Below are 25720 nucleotides of genomic sequence, written 5' to 3' on the forward strand. Positions count from 1 at the left end.
TTTTTTGTTTGTGAATTAAATAAAATATTTCATCATTTGTGTATGAAGAACGCTTGTTTCTGTGTTTTATGTTTGTTGTTTTGCGGTTCAAATAATCGAAAACGCTTAGGCTGGCCCCGACTTCCAGTAATGATTCAATGGGGGTTCCTGAATTCCAATAATGTGTCACTGGCGTCCCCAGAATCCAGTATTAAGTGGGGTCCATGGGTTCCGGTAATGATCAGGGGGATTGATCGACAGAAGTCAAAAGTTTAAGAACCAGTGGACTACTGAATTTTTGAAGAGGTGACAATTTTACCCAGTTATTCTAAACATGTTGATCAACTCTAGAAAGGTTGTTTGTCTGGAGGAAAACTTAAATACTTATACATAATTTGATCAGGATATAAAGAACCGTTACTTATTTGTCATGAAAATGTCCGTCTTTTCAAGCGGAGTCACAACTACATCTCACACAGTGTTCTCAAGGCGGCTGTTAAGCGATAGCGGACACAATTTAGAAGAATCCAAGGGTCATGTTCGCGCTATATAAAACTTTTCAAATTAAATCAAAACATGTTTTTTATGGTCAATGCCATGTATTTCCAAAGGGATTCTTAAAGAGACACAAACAAATACGACACAGGACTGTTTTATAATGAAAAAATGTGCTTCTACACAAACTTTATGGTGAACAGTGTAAACCTTGAACTTTTAAAACATAAGTTGGATGCCTAGAATGAGAAACAGTTATGTTCTAGCAAGCTCTGCGCATATAAAAGCTTGCGGTCTGCTGAGTGCAGCACTATATTTATTCGCAAGAAAACATTTTATTCTGGGTCTAGGAATAAACATTGCTGAACAGGACTATGTTACTCATCCTGTAAGCATCTGTTCATTGCATGTAGAGCTAAAGATTCACATGATTTGCGTACTCCTGCTATCTAGTGGGGGGCTTGGGCGATTGCAACTTGTTTATCTCTGAAGAAGTCTTTCTAAAGTGCCCTTTCAGCTACAGAGTCTGGACATGGAAAGAAGACTGGGAGCTTGATGGTCTGCTCAAGGCGAAATTAGGAGACCACCTAGGATAAGAATCTCGGATTATTTCTAAGAACCGCTCTGGCCAGATGTGCCTGGGAGAAGGGTTGCTGCAACGCGAGGGCCTGCAGTTCACGAATATGTCTGAGAGAAGGTATGTCTACTAGAAAGGCAACCTTCCAGGAAAGAAACTGCACAGTGATAAATGCAGAGGCTCAAAGGGAGGCCCCACAGGTCTGGTGAGAACAACTTTGAAATTCCAGACCACAGGGACAACAAACAACAGTTGAGCGGCTCTCGTCATGCTCTGTCGAGAAGCAAAGACTACATTTGGCGTGAAGATCAGCCCTGGGTATTTAGAGTGACTCTGGGGGCATCTCTTGAAGGCAGGAGTATGTAGAGCACGTGTATCTACAGCCACAAATGCTACGAACATTAGTGCTTCAGAGCGAACATGCAAAAACAAACGCATTCAATTATTTGCACATATTAATTTGAAAAGTACTTGCTGAATGCGTATAATTTTCTTTCTTAAAAAGCAGTTTTAAAAAAAAAATCTGACCTGTTATGTCAGTATGTTAAAATTGTGAGAGAACGCTAAATAATTTTCCACCTAAATTCCCTTTGATAATATAATATGACCCTTAATGTGCCTTTTTGTGCCGTATAATTTAGTCAACCCAGTCTCATACTTTGGGCCTCAACTTCTGCCTAAATCCAGTGGCCGCCCCTATATCAATAACCAGTGGTTATCAATAACCAGTGGTTATCCATTTCATTTTGTTTCTCATTTTCACTGTGTAGAGGTGTCTGCCCAATGCACGACCGTGGTTGGATTTGAATAACACGGGTATAGCAGAGAGACAAAGCCAAACACCATGTGAACCATGATTGGGGGGGGGGGGGGGGGGGGGGGGGGGGGGGGGGGGGGGACTGACCTGTTGCTACAGGCAACAGTCTGACCAGTCTTCCATCTTAAGTGCAGGTTCAAGAGGGCATGAACGCCATACACTGGGTCCCTTCACAGACAGTCTGGGGTATCTGGTGTGGGGGAACGTAGCTTTGTCACTCGCAAAGGGCGCAAACTGCAGAGCCATGTGAATGCGTTAGTATGACGAGCTTCCTCGAACTATTTGAGAGTTGAGCCACACACACGTTTCCAAAGAACTAGTGGTACAATCAGTCATGGTTGCAAGGACTGCTGAATGGATTGCTCCATGCTAGGAGTGGCCACCGAGTGCTGCTGCTGAAGACACGGCCTTTAGCATCAGCACAGACCCCACTTCAGTTTCACAACTTCTCATTAGTGGAAAAATAGGCTTGAATTGGGTTCCCGCTTGCACAAATAATAAGTGAAGTCAAGTTTTTGAGACACGTGACTCTGCCTCAAACAGAGAAATGTCTTGAAGGAACTCCTCCGCACTGTAGGAAGCTATGTGGATTTGTTTGTGTCTGATCAGGTTTGAGGACTCGCTGAAACTCTTCCCACATTCATCACACGCAAAGGGCTTCTCTCCCGTGTGAATCCTCTGATGCCTGGTCAGATCTGAGGACCATCGGAAACTTCTGCAACACTCTGAACATTGGAAGGGTTTCTCTTCAGTGTGCACCTTCATATGTGAGAGTAAATGTGCGGAGCGAAGGAAACTCTTCTCGCACACGGTGCACGGAAAGGGTTTGTCCGCTTTGTGGATTTGCCGATGCTTGTTGAGTCCGGAGGCCTTGCGGAACATCTTCCCACACTCATTACATTTAAAGGGTTTATCTCGAGCATGAATTATCTGGTGATTCCTCCATTCTGTTAACCGCCCAAAACTCTTGCCACATGTACTGCATATGTACACACTCTGTCTGCTGTGAACTTTCTGATGGTTCGTAAGGTTTCCTTTTTTCTTGAAACTTCTTTGACACACAGTACATGTAAGATCCACGTCTGGTGCTCGCGGTGTCCGCTCTTTTCGGGGCCGACCTTTTCTCGTACACCTTTCTTCAGAGTTCTGAACAAGAACTGTCTCCTGTGCTTTCCAGAACAGGGTCTCTTTTGGCTCCGGTGCTTCGAAATTACTGGCCACGCATTTCTGCTCGACTCCGAGGTCACACTCTGTTGGATTAAAATAGAAGGAGATTTTAATTAATGAACACAACCCAAGTCTCTGAAAGTAAGTAGTCAGATGTCAAGCAGATACAATTCTCTCACTAATGGGGATCTCAGGTAACCAGTAACAGTGGACCAAGTCATACCAATAAAGCGGTCACCTATCTAGAATGGTCACACAAAATAACATGGTCTACGTTTTCCTTGATGAAAGCGACTTATAATTCTGTAGAGCACTACCCGATTGAATTGTTTTTAAATCACTCCTATTAGCTCCTAAACAAATGAATCCCCTTGCTTGAAGAGTTTTTACTTCTGATATGAACACCTCCGAATGGTCCGGGAATCCTTAAAAACACCAATATCTGTTCTGCTGTTTGAGGCTTGGCAGGGTTTCCCGCCTGCCCACAAAGTGAAGCAGCGACCGGAAGCTCAAGAGACTCCAGTGAAGGTAATTGGAGAGGCTGACGTTTCGGACGCTCTTGGGGGGATGGGGCAGTGAAGGCGGATTACAGGCCTGCTGGTTGGAGAGCACAGTTGTTGGGGGGTCATTGCCTGGGGAGGTGGGCGCTGTTGTGGTTTTGGATTCAGTTGTGGGGAACGGGACTGCTCTCCTGTGTTGAAGCGGAGGCGCCTTGATGGTGGCAATATATACAATGGACCAGGTTTGTGTGCTTCTTGCATCAATACAAGAGGGCTGTAGAGACGGGGGGCAGCGTGTACGCCGTCTTAGTCCATCTCACATCGCCTTTTGACTTAGTCGCTCGCAAGAAGCTATGGCAGGTGCTTGGCAACACGGGCATGCCTTTCGACTGTTTTACCATATGAACAAGTTGCTTACCTTCGGTAACGATGTATCTGTAAGAAACATTAGTTAGTTAGATTCCTCACCTTAGAATATCCCCAGGCGTCAGACTGGATCCGGAAGATTTTTCGTCAGCAATACCCCTTGCGCGTCGCTAGGCGTCCTCTGCGGCTCCGCGTCCGTCGTCGGCGTCGTGCGCCGGGATGACGTCGAAGTACTTAGACGCCGCCCTCGCGCGCTGACGTCAGTTCTTGTACATAGCCTTCCGCGCCAGGAACGCAGAGCCATGCAAAGACCGACACTGGTGCCAAAAATAAAATCTAGGGGCCTGAAAGGACAACCTTAACCCTAGATGTCAGTTCGCAGAACGGGGAGGATGGGTGGGTCGGTGAGGAATCTAACTAACTAATGTTTCTTACAGATACATCGTTACCGAAGGTAAGTAACTTGTTCATCTGAAAGAAACACGTTAGTTAGATTCCTCACCTTAGAATAGATACCCAAGCAATACCATCCCCGGTGGTGGGTCTGCGAACCAAGATCACACCAGAAAGTCCTGGAGGACAGAACGGCCAAAGAAGCCATCCCTCCGGACTTGGCTGTCAAGGCAATAATGCCTGGCAAACGTGTGTAGCGAAGCCCACGTCGCCGCCTGACAGATGTCCTGCAAAGGGACTCCCCGTCCCAAGGCAGTAGTAGCCGCCGTGGCCCGAGTAGAATGGGCGCGCAGCCCAACAGGAGGGTCCTTTTTAGCCAAGAAATAGCAAATTTTGATACACAAAACGACCCACCGAGAGATGGTCCGTTTGTGCACAGCTTTCCCCTTCTTAGCGCCCACGTACCCAACAAAAACGCTGGTCGTCCACCCGGAACTGTTTTGTGCGGTCCAGATAAAAGGAGAGCGCACGTTTTGGGTCCAGACGGTGGAGCCTCTCTTCCTCTTTGGAAGGATGCGAAGGCGGAAAGAAGGTGGGCAAGGTGACAAGACTGCCCAAGATGAAATGGAGTCACCACTTTCGGAAGAAAGGAGGGACGAGGCCGAAGGACAACCTTGTCCGGATGAACAGACAGAAAGGGAGGCTTTGAAGATAAAGCCTGGAGCTCACTCACCCGTCTAGCCGAGGTGATGGCTACCAGAAAAGCAGTCTTAAGAGTCAGAAGACGAAGAGGACAATTGTGAAGAGGCTCGAAGGGAGCGCACATCAAGAATGTCAAGACCAGATTCAAGTCCCACTGAGGCATTACAAAAGGGACAGGAGGGAACGTGTGTGTAATGCCTTTGAGAAAGCGTGTAACCACAGGGGACTTGAAAAGAGAAGGCTGATCAGGAAGCCGCAAGAAGGCGGAGATGGCAGCAAGATAACCTTTCAGGGTGCCCAGGGCAGAGCCCTGCCGGGCCAGAGAAAGAAGAAAGAGGAGAACCTCAGAAAGAGGGGCGGAAAGGGGATCCACAGCCTTTGCTGTGCACCATGCCACAAATTTGTTCCACCGGCAGGCGTATACCGACTTTGTGGAGGGACGCCTGGCTGCCAGAATGATATCACAGACTTCAGGAGGCAAGTCAAATGGCATCAACTGCCGCCGCTCAATCTCCACGCATGGAGGTGGAGGCTGGAGGACCGTCCCCTGCTGCTGCGACAGAAGATCCTCCCGAAGGGGCAGACGAATCGGGGGATCGGTCAACATACTGAGTAGCTCGGGATACCAGTATCTTCGTGCCCAATCCGGAGCCACCAAGATGACTTGGGCCCGGTCGCGCCTGATCTTCTTCAGCACTCTGGGCAGAAGTGGTATAGGCGGAAAGGCGTACAACAGACCGCAACTCCACTCGTGACGAAAAGCGTCGCCGAGCGAGTGCCGCCTTGGAAATTCCAACGCGCAGAACTGCTGACATTGCGCGTTCTCTTCGGTGGCGAATAGATCTAACCAAGGCTCTCCCCACTGCTGAAAGAGACCTTGCGCCACTTCGGAGTTCAGACGCCATTCGTGATCCATCATGCACCGGCGGCTGAGTTCGTCTGCTCTGGCGTTCAGAGAGCCCGCCAGATGTTGAACCACTAGGGTGACGCCCTGGTGTTCCAGCCATGTCCAGAGGCGCAGAGCCTCCTGACAAAGGGTCCACGACCCCACCCCGCCCTGTTTGTTGCAATACCACATGGCGGTGGTGTTGTCCGTGAACACCTGCACGACACTTCCCCTGACAGAGGGAAGGAAGGCTTTCAGTGCAAGTCGGATCGCTCTCAACTCCAACAGGTTGATGTGGAGACGAGACTCCGCCGGAGACCAGAGGCCTCTGATCTCCGCCTCTCCCATATGGCCACCCCATCCCAGGAGGGACGCATCCGTCACTACGACATGCTCCGGTTGGGGAAGGGAGAGGCTCTTGCCCTTGACCCACTCGCGGTCCGTGAGCCACCACTGCAACTGGTGTGCAGTGCCCTCCGAGATCAAGACATGGTCGGACAGGTTGCCGTGATGCTGGGCCCACTGAAACTTCAGGTCCCACTGCAGAGCCCGCATGCGCCGCCTGGCGTGATGCACTAGTAGGATGCAGGAGGCCATCAGCCCCAGAAGCCGCAACACTAGCCTGACCGAAACCCGGGATAGAGGCCGAAAGATGGGAATCGGGGCCTGTATATCCCGGACCCGCTGTTCCGGTGGATGGACCCGGAACTGCGCCGAATCAAGAACCGCTCCGATGAAGAGGAGCTTCTGAGAGGGACTCAGGTGTGACTTCGGCACGTTGATGGAAAACCCCAGCAAATGCAGGAGATCCGCCGTAGTCTGGAGGTGGGAGACGACAGCCTGGGGCGAGCCCGCCTTCAACAACCAGTCGTCGAGATAGGGGAAGACTGGAACCCCTGATCTGCGCAGATGAGCTGCGACCACCGCCATCACTTTCGTGAACACCCGAGGGGCACTGGTGAGGCCGAAGGGGAGCACGGTAAACTGAAAGTGCTCGGGGCCCACCGTGAACCGCAGGTAACGCCGGTGGGCCGGCAGGACGGGGATATGGAAATATGCGTCCTGCAAGTCCAACGCTACCATCCAGTCTCCGGGGTCTAGGGCAGCTAGAACCTGAGCCAACGTTAGCATCTTGAACCTTTCCTTTCGGAGGAAGGCATTGACGTTCCGGAGGTCCAAGATAGGGCGTAGGCCCCCTTTGCTCTTCTTGGGAACCAGAAAGTAGTGGGAATAACAACCACGACCTACTTCTGGACTCGGAACGCGCTCGACGGCCCCCTTGGCCAAGAGGGCCGAAACTTCCTCGCGGAGAAGATTCAAATGATCCCCCGAGATACGGTGGTGCTGCGGTGGCATGGCTGGAGGGGTCGTCTCGAAGGGGAGGGAGTAGCCCCTGCGGACGATTTGCAGCACCCACCTGTCCGATGTAATGGACCGCCAGTGGAGCAGGTGATGGCTAACTCTGCCGCCCACTGGCGTGGTATGGGCCTGAAAGCTCGGACTAGGAGGGCTTTGAGGCGGATGCTGCCGGGGTGGAGGTGGGCTGACCACGTCGTCCTCCATTTCCGCCACGGCGGAAACCACGTCCGCGACCGTGTGCAGGTTGGTTCTGCGGCTGGTGGCTTTGCGTACGTGAGGAGGCGCCCCTTCCTTGGCCACGAAAGGGGCGAAAAGCGGAGGTGTGCGCCCGCGGAGCCGAGAGGCCCAAGGACTTGGCCGTAGCCCGGGAGTCCTTAAAGCGGTTCAGCGCACTGTCCGCCTTCTCACCAAACAGGCGAGTGCCATCAAAGGGCATGTCCATGAGGGTGGTCTGGACATCCCCGGAAAATGACGTGGACCGCATCCAGGCGTGGCGGCGGAGCGCCACCGTGGTGGAAATCGCCAGACCCAGCGAGTCCGTGGTGTCAAGCCCACATCGTATGGCGTGCCGTGCCGCATCCCTCCCATCGGCCAAAGCCTGGGTAAGACGTCTCCGGACACAGGGGCAGCACGTCCTCCACCGTATCCCACAGAGAATGGGAATAACGGTCCAAGAGACAGGCGGTGTTCAAAGACCGCAGGCCCAAACTAAGGGACGAGAACAGTTTCTTGCCAAACTGCTCGAGTCTCTTGGAATCCCGGTCCGGCGGAGCGGTCGGGAAGGAGGATTGGGAGGTAGAGGCCTGGATAACCAGACTCTCGGGGTGGGATGTTGAGACAGTAAACTGGGGTCGCCCGGAGCAGGGCGGTGGCGCCTGGCGACGTTCCTATCCACAGGAGGAACTGTGGAGGGCTTGGACCAGGTGCCCTGCAGAACGTCAGTGAGGGCCTCATTGAACGGCAGCAGAGGCTCAGTGGAGCTTGCTGCGGTTTGAAGCACCTCAGTGAGGATGTTAGTCCTCACAGCCACGGCAGGCAGCTCGAGCCCAAGGGCTGCGGCCGCCTTGCGCAGCACCACAGAAAATGCTGCACCCTCCTCCGAAGCCACAGTCGGAGGAGAAGTGAATCCAGTGTCCGGCGAGGTGTCCAGCCCACTGGCCTCCCCCAGTTCATCTGCCCAGTCCTGTGAAAGCTGTGACTGAACAGCCATAGGGTCCTCGAACCCCTCCCAGTCGCCCCCGTCTTCCGATTCCTGATAAACAGGAGAAACGATCGGAACCGGACTGTAGAGATGATAGGTCTCAAGCGGCGCCGGGCGCGGCGTCGGTCGACGCCGTTGCGGCGCCGGGTCCGGAATAGGGCTAAACTGGGGTGGGACGCCGTCCGGAGTCGGCGTCGGTGGCGCCGGAGGTGTAGGCGTCTGCGCCGGCGGCGCCGGTGGTGGTTCATTCGCCGGCGCCGGTGGAGGAGTGATCAGGTCAACCGGCGTCGACGGGGGCCCAGGCATGGGCCCCGCGGGGACCTGCGGCGTCGAGACCGGAGTCGTCGACGGCGCCGGGGCCGGAGCCGCCGGCAGGCAAGGTCGCCCAGTCGAGTCCGCGGGGCCCGAAGGCGCGCCAGCGGGCGTCGACGGCGGGGCCAGGCTCCTCATGGCCGAGAGGAAGGCACTGACCTCCGCCGGCGTCGCGTTAGTCCCAGGGACCGGAGGGTATGGGGACGGACGCGGCGCCTGCGGCTCCGCCGGAGCCGCGGGGGTGGAACCACCCTGACCCTCGGCCGAGTCGCGCGACCGGCGAGGGGAGTCCGAAGAGCGATGTCGCCTCTTGGACTTCTTAGAGCGTTTGGACTTACCCGACGACTTGGAGGCGGACGATCGATGGTGGCGTCGGCTAGGGCTCCGCGAGCGATCCTTGGACCTCCTCCTGGACCGGGATCGCGCACGACGCGGAGCCGAGTGGCGAAGCTCGAGAAGCTTGCGGGACCGCTCCCGCCTAGCCTTCGAAGTCAGGGCCTGGCAATCGGAGCACGACTCCGCGTCGTGGTCGGGGCCTAAACAGTAGAGGCACCGGCGGTGGTGATCGGTCACCGACATCAGTCGATGGCAATCCTCGCAAGCCTTGAACCCAGGCATCCTACCGGCACCAGATGTCGACAGACAGGGATCAAAAATGATCAAAAAGATTTCGTCAAAAAAGACTAAAAGGGGTAGCTCTCCCGGATCTGCGCTTACTGGCGCGGAAAAAAGAAGAACTGACGTCAGCACGCGAGGGCGGCGTCTAAGTACCCCGACGACGTCATCCCGGCGCACGACGCCGACGACGGACGCGGAGCCGCAGACGACGCCTAGCGACGCGCAAGGGGTATTGCTGACGAAAAATCTTCCGGATCCAGTCTGACGCCTGGGGATATTCTAAGGTGAGGAATCTAACTAACGTGTTTCTTTCAGATTAATCCATATACATGAGGGCAATTATGCGCAGGTTCTATGAAGCAGCCGGGGGGGGGAACTATTGGACCGGCTTCCCATCAATGAGGGTGTTCGCCAAGGTGGCGTCTTGGCTCCTACCCAGTTTTCTATATTTCTTAAAAATATTGCTCATTTTCTTTCTCGTTTCCCTACTGAGGCATAAAAACACCAATACTGTTCGTAGACCACACCCCACTGATCTCCGAAGCACCTAGCGGGCTGCAGCATGTGCAACTCCGTTTTGAGGAGTTTTGTGGAGAACAGGAATTGAAGATTAATTCAGCCAAGACAAAGTTCATGTCATTTAAGAAACACAGATCGTTTAAGGGCAGATAGAGTTGGGGGGGGGGGCTTGCCACTCAAGAGGGTAGATGTCTTTAATTACTTGAGGGTCACTTTGTCTTCAACCCTTTCATGGAAACCTCACAGGGACGTAATGTCTCAAACACAGGTTGATCACGGGTGTTGTATTAAAAGACCATAGTAGCTCCTTTAGTAAACCCATCACACCAGCGCCGCAGACTTATGATGCCAAAGCAGTGGGCTCAGTCCTAGATGGATCAGAATTATGGGTATTTCAACACATCTTCTCTAACGAGATCTGAGAATAAGGTTCTGAGAAGTTTAACTCGTCTCCCACCTAGACCTCCACTGAAACCTTCAACGCTCGACATGGGTGGAAAAACATAAAATAGAGAGTCCAAAGTGTTTTTCTGTTTGACTTTTATTTCATAGCTGATAAAAACACAACAACAGCCAACGCGTTTCGTTCCTTTAAAGACAAATTTTAACGGAACTTCTTCAGGGCTGTAACAGAATAGAAAATACATTTTTATAACACTCATTAAAACTGACGGACGTACACATATTTACAAACGTTAAAAAAGTTTTTTGTTTTAGATTATACAATTATATAAAGATACAAAAATGGAGTCATTATGTACATAAGATGCCCTAAAAACAAATGTATTTGTTGGCGTTCTTTTACATATTTTATAGTACCCTATTTATATATGTTTCTTTCAATAGACAAATTAATCATTGTACTATGTTAAAAGATCATATTGACAAATTCTCTAAAAATTCAAAAGAGTATTTCATTTCTAAATTTATATATTCCAAAACTAAGACTCGAAAGGTAAAAACTATTATCTCACCTCAAAATGACAGCAAGTCAAGTATAGGCTTTTTATTTGATGATTGGTAAATAAGAAATAGACAGAAAATCCCACATCAGGACATCCAAAATATCAGAATTAATCTAAGAAATGAAGACAAAGGAAACCAAATTAGAACAACCTGGACTTAATAACGAGAGATTTCAAAGAAAGGGGGTTGAATAGCACCATTTATCTCACCTTCGTTGGTCGCAGAAGGTATAAATGTGTCTAGAGAACCAGTGATTCAATATTAAAAATGAGGAGGTCCAATATAATGATGACTATCAGATTTCTTAATAAAAATCTAAAGCAAAAACAAAAACCAGTATTGAATCAAATATAGTGGAAAGACAAAATAGAAAGTCATTGCTTCATGAAATAGGAATCTGTCATTTATAAAAGTCACGAGACTCCACAGTGTTAACCATCACTAGAAGAGTAGACCAAGACCAGAGATTTCGATTTAAAAAAAAAATCAGAACAGAAGACAAAACCGTGGCCATAAACAATTTAGTAGTTTGTAGAGCGAACCTCTTTCTAGTAATGGCTATGTTCTCGCCAGTACAATAACTTCAAAAGGTTGTGAGAATCATTACTTAAGGACATAAAAATCTGGCGTTTATAAAAGTCACGAGACTCCACAATGTTCACCGTTATTGGAAGAGGAATAGACCAAGACCAGAGATTTCGATTTTGAAAATCAGAACCGAAGACAAACCGTAACCATAAACAATTTAGTAGTTGATAGATCGAACTTCTTACTAGTAATGACTAGGTTCTCACCTGTACGATAGCTTCAAATGGTTGTGTAAGGCGGAAAGTCTTAATTCACCGACTTTAGTGATGGTGATGGTGAACACTGTGGAGTCTTGTGACTTTTATAAATGACAGATTCCTATTTCATGAAGCAATGACTTTCTATTTTGTCTTTCCACTATATTTGATTCAATACTGGTTTTTGTTTTTGCTTTAGATTTTTATTAAGAAATCTGATAGTCATCATTATATTGGACCTCCTCATCTTTAATATTGAATCACTGGTTCTCTAGACACATTTATACCTTCTGCAACCGACGAAGGTGAGATAAATGGTGCTATTCAACCCCCTTTCTTTGAAATCTCTCGTTATTAAGTTCAGGTTGTTCTAATTTGGTTTCCTTTGTCTTAATTTCTTAGATTAATTCTGATATTTTGGATGTCCTGATGTGGGATTTGCTGTCTATTTCTTATTTACCAATTATCAAATAAAAAGCCTATACTTGACTTGCTGTCATTTTGAGGTGAGATAATAGTTTTTACCTTTCGAGTCTTAGTTTTGGAATATATAAATTTAGAAATGAAATACTCTTGAATTTTTAGAGAATTTATCAATATGATCTTTGAACATAGTACAGTGATTAATTTGTCTATTGAAAGAAACATATATAAATAGGGTACTATAAAATATGTAAAAGAACGCCAACAAATAAATTTGTTTTTAGGGCATCTTATGTACATAATGACTCAATTTTTGTATCTTTATATAATTGTATAATCTAAAATAAAAAACTTTAACGTTTGTAAATATGTGTACGTCCATCAGTTTTAATGAGTGTTATAAAAATGTATTTTCTATTCTGTTACAGCCCTGAAGAAGTTCCGTTAAAATTTGTCTTTAAAGGAACGAAACACGTTGGCTGTTGTTGTGTTTTTATCAGCTATGAAATAAAAGTCAAACAAAGAAACAGAAAAACACTTTGGACTCTCTATTTTATGTTCAGTGCACCTCCATTTGTTTTGAATAAATTGTCAGAGATTCTCTTCTGAGGCACCACTAGGTGAATGGTGCTGGAGTCATTGTGCACTAACAGTCAGATAAGGCAGCAGCATTATTAAAAGTGAGGTGCTACTATTTAAGTCCATCACCATTGGTTCTTTTTGATATCATGGGTTGGAAAACATTAGCCGATGAAGCGTGACACAGGCCATTGCTATTTTAGAGAAGGTTGTGGTCCCAACCATGATTAGTTTAGTACGCCATGGCCCTTAGTGATGCGATGGAGGCCAATAGGTTAACAACATTGTTTGGCTTCAGCTAATTAAAGAGCAGCTAACAGCCTCAGGCCTGAGAATACTCTGGGAAAATCCATCTTCCAAACTCATTCTGACAGCCACATCGCTGAAAAACATTATTGGCCGTGGGTCATACAAAGCGAGGCTGGACTGGCTGTTCGCTCCTCGTTGACGGGGAGGTTCTTGGATTTCAAGTGTGGTCGCTTTCTATTGTTACTGTGCCACTGGACAGGAAACTTTATTTCCAATTCAGGTTTGGCACATAGTCTGTGGAAACACTTGCCAGCAAATGAGCTTCAATGAAGAAGTCTTGTGGCCGACCTGCAATATTTTTGCAGAATCTATTGGAGAAGCACAGTTTGCCTGACCGGGATATCTTGGCCCCTGCCAGAAAAGGATTAAATTGCTCTGTAGGCAAATGGGGACTCGGAGCAGTTGTACCCCTCTTAGTATCCTTCGATCAGACTCGAGACCATTTTATGCATGAGCTGTCGCCACGTTTCTGGGGTGGGTGTGGGTTTTCCAAGCCTTCCTTCCTTGTCATAGGAGTGTAACCAGGGATATCTCTGCTAATACTACTGGAGTGGGACTTGAAGAATGCATATCTGAGAGCTCCATGGGGAGCTGGAGTGCCCATGAGTCGCGGCTATTTCCTAACCCCCATATCAGTGCAATATTGGCTAAAGCGTCCCAGTACACAGGTAGCATTGATTGGCTAGGATCAATTCTAAACGTGATCGTTCACAAGCACTGTCACATTGGACTTTCACTTGAATACAATTGTTATTCATTAGACTGGTTTTCTAAAACCATACGAGAACACCAATTATGATCTGCCTGACGGGACAACTATTTTTCATTCGTTATTAGTCCAACAATGAGCTCTTATGCATGTAGTGACGGTCCGGTATCCTATGTCTGTATCTATGAGTATCTTAGCTAGATCAGCTTCTTTTAAATACATTTCTTTTCATTTATCACTTTATTGCAAGTTATTGTCTTCTTGGTGTTTTATTTTGTATTTATACGTAAGAAAATGTATTTGTGGGGAAGTGATGATGTTATTCACACAAGTGCGCCAACTGTTACTTCTGTAGCCGCGATGCTATGGTTCTCGCACTAGAATGAATTTGTATTTATCAATTCAAATGCCATTTTTAACATAAATTGTATTTATAACTGCTTTTATGGCACAAATTGTCGAAATAAAGCTTATCAAATCAAAGGCAATATATGGCAGCCTGACGGGATGGATGGACAACAGGGGATGACGGGGTGAGGGGGGGGGGGGATAGTCTGGTGAATTTTCAATGGAACTTCCTACTGTGGGATGTACGGGGCCTAGGACAGTTGACTCCTCGCCACAGAATACACTCCTAGCTCAGGCGCTACGGACTCTCCAGAGCGGTTCTGCAGTAAACGCTTGTGTAGGGAGATAGCGTTGGATATCTGAGGAGAAGGTGTAGAGGACAGGTGTGTGGGACCTCATTCTGGTTATGCAGGAGGGGCTTTGAGTTGGGTGGCACCTGGAGTGCCGTTTAGTGCAAGGGCGTGAGTGTGCCCCAGAGCATGAGCTGTAATTACCATGTTTAGGTTTTGACATTTTTAGCAAAAGGCTTTGCAGTGTTGCAAAAGAGTACACTGAATTCACGTCACCCACTTTACCACTACTTGGAGTATCCGATTAAACTGTGTGTTCCATTTACTTGTTCTAATTGTAAGCAAGAGTTTAGCAGAATCCTGCAAGATATTGTCTTAGCTTTTAAAAAGTATGTTTTACTCTCCAGCTAATATTAGGGGTAGAGGGGTTGAGGGAAATGGGGTAGCTGCAAATTAATTATGTGTCTCAATCCTCCATTCTGGAAAATTTGGTGTTCACTTCCTTCAACTGCTTAAATACAACCTTCGGGATGGAAATTCCCTCCAACAATTGAAGCCTTCTCCAAGTTTTCTGCATGTTTAGTCATTAAAGTTTTATTTCCTATAATTGGGATCGCTCCATTAAACTACCAATACAGGGCCTGCTTCAATCCTGGCTGCCTGACCTGCAAGGTAAATAAAAATATTCTGGACCCCACCTATGAGTGAAGGAAACAGTTACTAACCCGGCAAGTGTCTGTTTGTAGCGTACATTGCTGTAGATTCCCATGCTCTGCATACTCGTGCCATCTTGTTTTGGGTTCGGAGTTTGCAAGTTGTTTTACTTCGAAGAAGTCTTTCAAGTCGCGAGATCCAGTGACTCTCTCCTCACTTGGCAACGCGCACGGGCACAGACTCTGCGTTAGATTATTTTCTGCACAGCATGTGAGAGGAGCATTGAGTAGTTAGTCAACGCTGTAGGATGCACGTGTGTATTTCACAAAAAATATGTTAATTGAAAAGAGAAAACATTTGTCATCAGAGCCACACACTTCCTGGAAGGAGGGAGAGTGCATGTGAGTGTATGGCACTACATGCTACAAACAGATTCTTACAGGGTAAGTAACATTTTCCGATCGTAGCGTGTGTTGCTAGAGAGATACATGCTCTGCATAGACTGTACAGCAGTACCCTCCTGCAAGTAGTGGCTAGCGTGTGGATGAAGATGTCTGGCAAGCCATTGTCTGACTAGAACCTCCACCCAATAGCACTGTAGACGTGTGGTGTTAACAATGTAGCTGCCATGCATGTATTAGCAAGGCGAATGCTTCCTAAAAAAAAGCCATGGTTGAAGCCTTCTTGTGGGAAGAGCAGGCCCCGGGGGTAACAGGGAGGGCCTCCTGGCTTTTTGATAGCATGCCTGGATACACCCAACTATCCTTCTAGAAGCCCTGCTTTGGAGATAGGCGGCCCCCTGAGGCTTTGCAAAGGCCACAAACATTTGGTCTTCTTTTTTTAAAAGTTTAATGCCATCTATATAGTACATGACGGTGCGCTGTTAGTCTCGGGTACTGAGCACTTTCCCTGCTACCCGGTCTAGTTGGGAGAAGAAGACTGGGAGCTCTAATGTCTGGGTAAGATGGAAATGAAAAACCATCTTAGGAAGGAACTTGGGGTTTGTCCTGAGCACCACCGCATCTTCGTGAACTTGCATGAAGGGTTCTTGCAGTGTGAGGGCTTGCAGCTCACTAATGCGATAGAAGGTATCGCAACTTGTGGTAGAGGTGAGCTTCCTGCCCAACTTGAGAGGGGTCCGTGGGAACAGAAAGGCCTGCCCCGCAAGTTGTTGCTGCTCCACCACTGCAGACAGAATTGGACACCGGCAGTTACCAACACCAGATCTGCTACCTGACCTTCTACTTGTGGCCATTGTGCTGACAAGCACTGCTGCAATGGACGTATATGTAGCAGGTTTGGGTTATGATAGAGATGCAGGACAGGTGCATTACAGTTCTTACAGTAAGGGGGCGTTCTGGCTGAAAAAGAGGTACAAGCGCGTCGAGGGCTGCAACCATTTGAGGGCATGGGTAGGCTTAGCTTGTCGACTGAATATAGCGCCACTCCTGGAGGGACTGGAGGTGGAATTTGGTAGGGTTTATGGTAAACCCAAGACTGATGAAGCGAGATAGTCCTTGGTGTGAGCTGTAGGCAGTGCTAGCTGCTTGCGCTCTTGATGGGCCAATTGTCAAGATAGGGGAAAACGTGTACACCCCCATCCCCCCACCTTACGTGTGTATCTTGCTCTTCTTCCTAGTCAGGCTTAGAGGCTAGAAGACAAATGAATGAGCTGAGCCCCCGCTAGGCTGGCTTCTTCTGCCTTTGTTGCCCAACGTTGTAGGGAGTGTAGTCTGATTTCTGCCCCTGATTTCTCTGATGGGACCAACTCCGCTCACATTGATATCGAAGGGTCTTCTTGGTCTGGAAGTGGGGGCAAGCCTTGCATATGGTGTCATCGTAGTCACCAGCGAAGCAAAGATTGCAGACCTGGAGGTGGTCGGTCCATGGAAATTTGGAGTGGCACTGGGGGCAGTGCTGGAAGGATGTCCCATCAATCTGTGTTCACACATTCTTGGTGACTAAGTCCTCAAGGCAAGGGCCACAAGAGGGCCCGAGGCCCTGACTGTGAGATATCGAAGAAGGCTGGTGTCCACTGCACGTCGCTCATCGGATGAAAGGGCTCACCAAGTGGAGTTTCTTCCAGTACTACCAGTCAAAGCAACTGAAAGGGCCAGAAGGAGAGTGCTACAAGGCCGGCCCGAACATAGAGCCCCATCACTACACGTCCGAACCCAATGGCAGGAAATAACCTAACATGGAGTCAATGCTCATACGCATTGCCAAACAAGGTAGGAGTTGCTAAATCTTGTGACTCAAAAGACTTATTTGGAAGAAAAAAAACAACTTGCAAACGCCTGAACCCAACACTAGACGGTAGGAATGTGCAGAGCACGTGTATCAACAGCATTACATGCAACAAACTCTATCACACGTGTCACACTGCATCCATTTGCGAAAAAGCTTAAACTATTTATTTTGGCTCGAATTCCTGAACTTAAGATAGAAAGGAATGTGTCCTTCTGACATTCCTTGTGCGTTAGCAGGGATTAGAAGTAGGTGTGGAGCTTTACTTTTCCTTGGAAGGCAAGAGCGAGATCAGCTCACTGTAATTTAACTCACAGGCGCATGTTGTTGGGAAAGAAAAGTACACAATGAATAAGCATGCTGTCCTCACACAATCATTCCACTTTCACGATGCAGACCAGCCAGGGGAGCCAAACTAAGAACATGCTACACATCTGTGTGTGCGGCTAATTGGAGCACAGAAGAAATCACCAAAGGTTCTTTGGTATCTCTTAAAGAAAGTTAAACTGGGGGGGCACGGCTAAGATGGCAGAGCGGTGAGACACTTCGACATCGACACAGTGTGGCAGTGAGTATTGGACTAGAGAGGTGATTGGATTTGGCGGCGACTGCCCGTGCCGGCTTGGCGGAGACCTGCGCAATTAGGGAAACTCAGCTGAAGGCCACCATGAAAAAACGTAGGGACTCGGAAAACCACTCGCAAAGACAGAACCTCTGCTTTCGGGGCCTCAATGAGGAGATTGCAGATGTAGACTTGGAAGCTTTTGTCACAGTGATGCTCTCCTCGCTATTGGGAGATAGCCACCCTGAGATCACGATCGATCGACTGGATTCGCTGTGCTGGCCCCTTAAGGCAACATCCGCGCCCTGAGACGTCCTGATAAAATGTAATCACTTTTGGGAAAAGGAGAGGGTTCTTCAGGAGGCCAGGAAGGTTGGCGTAGTGAAATTTCAAAGTTACTCTTGCACGGTCTACCTGGATGTCTCCCCATCCACACTGAAACATTGAGCAACCTTCTGGTCAGTGACGCAGGAGCGATTACAGAGGTGGAACGAGCTGTCGAGCTATTGGGTATTACCAGTGGTGCACCGCTGCGCGGCCCTTCCACCTCTGGCAGTGGCAATGGACAATTTCGGAGAGGCAGCAGAAACAGGTGAACGCTATGACGCCTCTGACTTGGGTGTCGCTTGCAGCCTGGGCAGGTCCTTCGAAACGTGCCTCATCTCTTTTTCAGACTTCATTAGATAACCCGGGCCTGTAGCAACTCAAGGGGGTCAATGTACTGGACACATGGAGTGGCCCACCTCCATCTCCCACCTCCGTCCCCCAAAAGACCAAGATCCGCTCTGGTCCCCTCAGCCGCTGACAGGTGGGAAGGAGCTTAAGTGAACTTGTTGTTATGCTTGGACCCGAATGCTGCAGAGCACTTTGGACAGCAGCAGCCTCGCCTGCCTGTGGGATGGGTATGCACAGGTCTCAGACTGTTCTACGCCCCACTGCTGAGGGGCACCCAGCCAACCCCAAGCTGGAGGGACATTTCTGGAAGGAGAAGTGTCTTTGCCCGCAGTGAGCCCTTGTGAGCTCTTTTTCGTCATCTGGGACACATACTGGTTCTTAGGCTGTAGCCGACAGAGGAGGAAGGGACAGCCACAAACTTTGTGCACCAGTCTGGATCAGAGAAGGCAGAACCCCTAGATACGATGCCCATACCTGGCCACGGAGACGGGCTTCCTGCCCCTCCACAGGGTGTACATGGGAGGCCACCGCCCTCTATCCTCTGATCTTTGGGGTGCAGTGCTCCCCGGTTGTTGCACCCTGTGGTAGCAAAATGCTGTGCTTCGACTAGATTCGGTTTTTCTTTTTTCTACTTTTTCCATGTTGGGGAAATTTTTGGGGGGGTGGAAGTGAGGGGTCTCTACCGGGTCCGCGATACTGACATCCTTTCATCGACCACTACCGCTTTACATCAATGCGCACACCACTCGCACAGTGTAATGCTGCAGATTGTCTCACTTAATGCGTGGTTTTTGAACTATCGAATAAATGGGGGGCTATTTGGCATGGAATGGGAAGCCACAAGCCAGATATAATTTGTCTATAGGAAACCCACCAAATATGTGCAGACCAGGGTCAGCTGAACACAGGTCGTAACCTACAAGCTATCACTCCTCAACCGCCACCAAAGAAAGGGGGGGTGGGCGGCAATATAACTAAGGCACAACCTCTCCATGACAGTGCAAGATGTTTGAGCAGATAGAGATGGGAGATCTCTCATCCTGGTGGGCGCGAGAGGGGTTCAACTCTTTACGGTTGCCACAGTCTATGGCCCTAATTCTGCCCAAGATTTGAACCTCGTAATTTTCTTGGAAACGTACGCAGGGGTAGCCCAGGGAGAATTTATACTCACAGGCAACTTTAATGCAGTGTGTGATCCTCGCCACGACAGGGACGGCAGCCAGGCTGCCCACTCAGGCGCTTTCTCTAAGCGTCTCAAAGGGCTACTGTGAAAAATGTACTGCAAGACATCTGGCGGGAGCTACACCCTGCCTAGAAGGCCTTCACTTTCTTCTTGTATGTTCACCGTACACATTCACCAATGATTATGTACTGTTAAGCAATGCCTTGGTAGGATTGACAGACGAGGCGGATATTGGGCCAATATCTGTCTTGGATCATGCTCCAGTTACAGGGCAACTCCGCATTGGTCAGCGATCACGGAGTACACACACTGCCCGCCAGCTCCTTCATTCACCAGCTACGTCCATCACCCCCAGCTCCTGCCAGCGTCCCCCAGCTCCTGCCAGCGTCCCCCAGCTCCCGCCAGCGCCCCCCAGCTCCCGCCAGCGCCCCCCAGCTCCCGCCAGCGCCCCCCAGCTCCCGCCAGCGCCCCCCAGCTCCCGCCAGCGCCCCCCAGCTCCCGCCAGCGTGCCCCAGCTCCCGCCAGCGTGCCCCAGCTCCCGCCAGCGTGCCCCAGCTCCCGCCAGCGTGCCCCAGCTCCCTCTTCCTTCAGTGGTGATCATTATTCCCCAGCTCCCTTCATTATCCCTCTGCTCTTCCCACTGTTCCTCAGCTCCATTGCTCCCCGGCCCCTTCCATTGTCTCTGGCTAACCTGCACTGCTGCACCACCTCCATCCATTGACTTCCAGCTATCCTCCATCGTCCTCCATCTGCCTCCATTGTTTACCATCTACCTCCACTGTAGTCCGTCTACCTCTATTCTCCCACGGCTACCTCCACTGTACCTGGCTACTTCCATTGTACCCCGGCTACCTCAATTGACTGACTAACCTTAACTGTCGCCCCAGCTCCATCCATTGACTTCCAGCTAACCTCCATCGTCCCCATGCTGCCTCCATTGTTACCGCTGGCTCATCCACTGTCCCTCCAATGCCCTCATCTTCCACCAACGTCCCACATCTCCCTCTAACATACCCCAGCTCCCCTCAATATTCTCCCACCCCCTTCACTGGCCATCATTAGTCCCCAGTTCCCTTCATTATCCCTCTGCTTCCTCCATAGCCCCTTGGACCCTTTCATTGTCCCCCAGACCATGCCACTGCCCACCGGCATCCTCCCAGTGCTCCCGGCATCCTCCACAGGCCCCAGCAGTCTCCACGAGCCCCACAGCATCCCCCATTGCCCCCCTGATCCCTTCCCTTCTCCTGGGCACCCTCCACTGACCCCCGGCCCCTTTCAATGCCCATTAACCCACTCCATTGCCCCAGCCCCCTCCATTGCCCCCAGCCCCCTCCATTGCCACCCAGCACATTCCAGTGAGGCCCCCTCCCCCAAACTCCGGCTCCCTCTATTATGCCACTGCTCCCTTCACAGACCAACACTTCACCTCAATGACCACCCAATTATTTATTATATTTTCGTCTCCTTAATCTCACGCTCTCTTCAGTCATCTTCTTCCCCAGCCTTAGCGTGATCCACCCGCTTGTTATTTAACCACAGACCCCTCTGCTTCCTCTTCCATACGGACTAGAACGAGTGCATCATTAGCCCGAGCTTCGGGCGTTCCATTCAATAATTCTAAGAGCCCTTCAATATGCCACTGCTTTATTCGTTTATTCGCCTTTATTCCCGAGCTCCTTCAGTGGCCCCTGCTCGCTTCTCACTCCTTCGGCCTCAACGTCCTTCATAAACCTGAAGTCGCTTTCATTAAATTCCTGCTCCCTACAAAGTGCTGCTCTTGCCCCCATCCACACGCCCATCACTTAGCTACAACTACCTTTATACACACACACATCGTTCCCCCGATTAGACTCAATTTCCTCCTCTGTTGATTGGTCTTCGAGTAGGTCATTAGCCCTCAACTCTCTTCTCTGATCCCTGGTACTGCCATGACCCACCCCTGCTCCACCATCATTGACCCGCAGCTACGTTCGTACCTTCACTGGTGTCCTCTTCTTTACAGATGAGTGTCAAAGCGTCAGAGCTGCAACCTTTGGAAGTTTCACCCGCCAAGTAACCTTCAATCAACAAGACGGCACTGTTAACGGACTGCACCTGGAGATGACTCAACCAATCCTGAGCACCTTGTGGTAGGATCTGGACAAATTGTTCCAGTATGATGAGGTCCACTATTTCTGTTGGGCTTCGGATCTCTGGTTTTAACCAATTCCGGCACCACTCCTCCAGCTGATTAGCCATAGTTCGCGGTCTGACCTCCGGGGTGAATGCAAGATTACGGAACTTTTTACGGAAGCTTTCCTCACTCATTTCTGTTTCATCCAGGAGATTACCTTTCTGTCTATCATAATCTTCAGCAGTACGATGTGGCAAACCCTGGTAGGACACATGAGCATCTCTTTCAGACCTGGAAGACGAAGCTTCACAGGAATCCTTTATCCACAAGGATCCTTCAGCTGAACATCCGTACGCCAGCAGGAACTCTTCGGGGTCATCCTCAGGCTCTATCTTCACACACTTGATATCTTTGGCCAACGATTCTGATGCCTTTAGGAGCTCCCCTTGGAATTTCTGCTCAGTGACTGGTACCTCCTGAATAACTTGCACCAGTGATTCCACCTTGGTCTGTGTACTTTTAACACTGGTTTCTGGCTCCATGTTGCCGCAGTTCAGTTTCACTTTACTCTGGGAGGTGTTGCAATCCAAATGTTTGGGGTGTTTGACACGGTTGACCCTACGGATAGCCAGAAGGGTTGAAAAGAGAAGAGTACTGCTCCAAATCAATAGATGCTCATTTTGGAATTTAGATGAGTTGCATTTTCTCCTGGCACCAAACTTTCCGAGAAGCACCTCAAATGAGGAGGATGTAGGACACACCTGAAACAAACACACAATTGTAAGACTTTGCAGATCATCAAAAAACAATTACATTGTACTTAATTGTGAACTCAGTTATTTGGACCCTTACCCCATAGAAAGACATGTCAGTGGACTTCATGTTGGTCATGATTTGTGTAAAAAGAAAAATGTTGCACTTCAGGTGACAGGAGTGTAACTCCGCATTACAGGTAAGGGCATGCTAGAGAGACAGTAGGTCTCTGCAGCAGCAGGAGGAGTTATGCCACCAAGGGAAAATTATTAGGGTCAGTGCGAGTCAAACTTCTGTCGCCGGTCATAGCAAAGGGTAAAGCAGGAACAGACAGAACTTAAATACACAAACTGGCTCCATCTGCTGGAGCCTAAGTCGCAATATGAAGATTCAAGGACAGTGAAACGGATGCCTATTAATCAAGAAATCTGTGGACAGAGGTAGACAAGCCTGTAGTCTGCAGAAGATCCCCTGCACACGCTCAAAGTGTAAAGTCAAATGACAAGAATAAAACTAAGCAGTTGTCTTCTTGCTTTCTGTTCTTTAATAATTCATTCTTGAGCAGGTTGAATCACTTCCTAGCCAGGTGAGTCTTTTTTAGCCAACACCTGTTTCGTCGCCTAATGGGAAGAGATCCCACGACTTCCTCAGGGCTAATATGGCTCCTTCAAGAGTCCTTAAATCCAGTTACAATTCAGACCCAAAATTCATTTGTATGGGTTTCTCCCAAATTCAAAAGTGATGCAATGTGATTCCAAGTTTTCGCCTCAATACAAAGCCCCAAATATGGAGACAACTTAACCTCATGCCCGATCCGGCACATCCAGTCTTTACTGGTGTAACACATGTTTCATCAGCTAACAGGAAGAGATCCTGTGACTTCCTCAGGGCTAATAAAGTATAAAAATGTAAATATAAGGTCCCAAAGGCGAGACCTATTGGCTATGCCAATGCTTGTTTCATGTTTCACAGTCTTGTATTTGGCTATGTTCAGAAATCAAAATTGTATTTTATTAAAGCATTTTCTATAAACTATATAATGTTTTTAAAGAAATTGGCACACAAAGATTTTAGAATAATGATTGAAGGGTACAAAAAATAGCTTTAATAAGGCTGTGGTGCAGTCATTAGAGTTTTGCATTCTTAAAGTGCTTGTGAAAGCTTGTTTGGGGTTAATTTAAATTTTTACTCTTTTCCTTTAAAATAGAAATATGTATTCAATGGACGCGTTCTTTCAGTGTGTATTGATTTTTAATGCCTCTAACGCAATGCTCCCCACTTTCCTGTAGCGGTGCTCAGGACCCGTGCTACATGCACCGGGGTCCTAGGGCGTGGCCTTCAGAAATAATACACCTGCCTGAAGTCCGCGTCGCCTGCACTAGCGCTATACACAGCGCCAAGTTGCAAAATCAGAAAAAATGTAAACGTGACCAAAGGCCTGAAATCCGAGCAGCGCAGCTGCCCCCGTGTGTGATGTGAGCTGACAGGGCCGAGCCGGGGTTCGGGGGTGCAGCTGAGACAGCTATCAGCTGAGAGGCCTCCTGGAGCCTGGGCTCGGGGTGCAGCAAAGACTGCTCACGGCTGAGAGCCCCCTGGTATACATACATGGAGTGCAGCAGAGACTGCTCTCAGCTGAGAGGCCCCATGGTGCCTGGGCTCGGGAGTGCAGCAGAGACTGCTCTCAGCTGAGAGGCCTCCTGGAGCCTGGGCTCGGGAGTGCAGCAGAGACTGCTCTCGGCTGAGAGGCCCCCTGGTGTACAGACCAGGAGTACAGCAGAAACTGCTCTCGGCTGAGAGGCCCCTGGGCTCAGGAGTGCAGCAGAGACTGCACTCAGCTGAGAGGTCTCATGGTATTGAGACCGAACAGATAGCCAGGCCCAGGAATGCCGCCGAGACTGCTCTCGGCTGAGAGGCCCCTGGAGCCTGGGCTCGGGAGTGCAGCCGAGACTGCTCTCAGCTGAGAGGCCTCCTGGAGCCTGGGCTCGGGAGTGCAGCAGAGACTGCTCTCGGCTGAGAGGCCTCCTGGAGCCTGGGCTCAGAAGCCCCGTGGTGCCCGGGCTCAGGAGTGCAGCAGAGACTGCTCTCAGCTACTCACTCTACTACTCACTGTCTACTACTCACTGTCTACTACTCACTAGTCTCTACTACTCACTCTACTACTCACTCTACTACTATTATCTCTACTACAATCTATTATTCACTCTCAACTACTCTCTACTACTCACTCTCTACTACTCTCTACTACTCAGTCTCTACTCTCTACTACTCACTCTCTACTATTCACTCTCTACTACTCACTCACTCCTACACACTCAACTATACACTCTCTCAACTACTCTACTCTCTACTCACGCTCTACTACTCACTCTACTACTCTCTACTCACTCTCTACTGCTCACTCTCTACTGCTCACTCTCTACTGCTCACTCTCTACTACTACTCACTCTACTACTATCTGTTAGAATCGGGGGTCTCTGGTTGGCGCAGGTATGCACTTGCGACAAGCAGGGACCCTCTCCTCTAAGTCAGGGCAAAGGATTACCCTCAGCGAATAACCCCTGCTCACCCTCTAGGTAGTGTGGCGCGAGCAGTCAGGCTAAACTCTAGAGTACATAAGCTTAAGCATTTATGATGTCCCACAACAATCACCAACCCACCACACAGAGACACCAGACAGAATTTATAACAATAAAGCTTCTTTATATAGGTTTTTGCAAGCAGGCTTTAGTTACAGTCTTTACTTTTAAATAGGACTCCAGTTACTTGGTTGCAATGTCTTGGGGGTGCCACAGTTCTTTAAAATGCACAATTTGGGTGCAATCTGCACCTTTTGGGGGTCCGTGCGCGTCGAAGCTCCGTCCGTACGGGTGTTGGTACGCGTCGTACCGCTCTTAGTACGGGCCGTACACTCTTCGGGACGCTTCCCCCCTACGTCTAACGCTTCCCGCGTGAGCAGGCGTACGGGGACGATGGCGTACAAGGCAGTACGGTCCGTACGGGTGAAGGTACGCGTCGTACCGGGGTGTACGCTCTTCAGGACGCTCCCTTCGAAGACTCACGCTTCCCGCGTATGTCAGCGTACGGGGACGCGAGCGTACGGGTCAGTACAGGCCGTGCCGTGGCAGGTACGCGTCGTACCGGGGTGTTCGGGGCGCACAGTACCTTGGATCTTGATGGGGAGTTCGGGGCGGCCTCGGCAGTCGCAGGAGGGGCGTCCCGCGTCGCGTTGCAGT

General features: G+C 49.3%; 1 protein-coding gene across 2 annotated transcripts in view; it reads right to left on the reverse strand.

The window, feature by feature from the left end:
* Positions 1-630: 630 nt before the first annotated feature.
* LOC146813628 (uncharacterized) overlaps positions 631-25720 on the reverse strand; it is a 109693-nt gene continuing 84603 nt past the window's right edge. For both annotated transcript variants that reach the window (XM_085610101.1, XM_085610102.1), the window contains 2 exons: positions 21598-22495; positions 631-3118 (listed from right to left, as the gene is read on the reverse strand). In XM_085610101.1, the coding sequence (XP_085466227.1) occupies positions 2376-3118; positions 21598-22495 (1641 nt within the window). In that variant the 3' untranslated portion in view covers positions 631-2375. The remainder of the gene's footprint in view (positions 3119-21597; positions 22496-25720) is intronic.

The sequence above is a fragment of the Triturus cristatus genome, chromosome 6 (assembly GCF_964204655.1).
Source record: "Triturus cristatus chromosome 6, aTriCri1.1, whole genome shotgun sequence".
Lineage (NCBI taxonomy): Eukaryota > Metazoa > Chordata > Amphibia > Caudata > Salamandridae > Triturus > Triturus cristatus.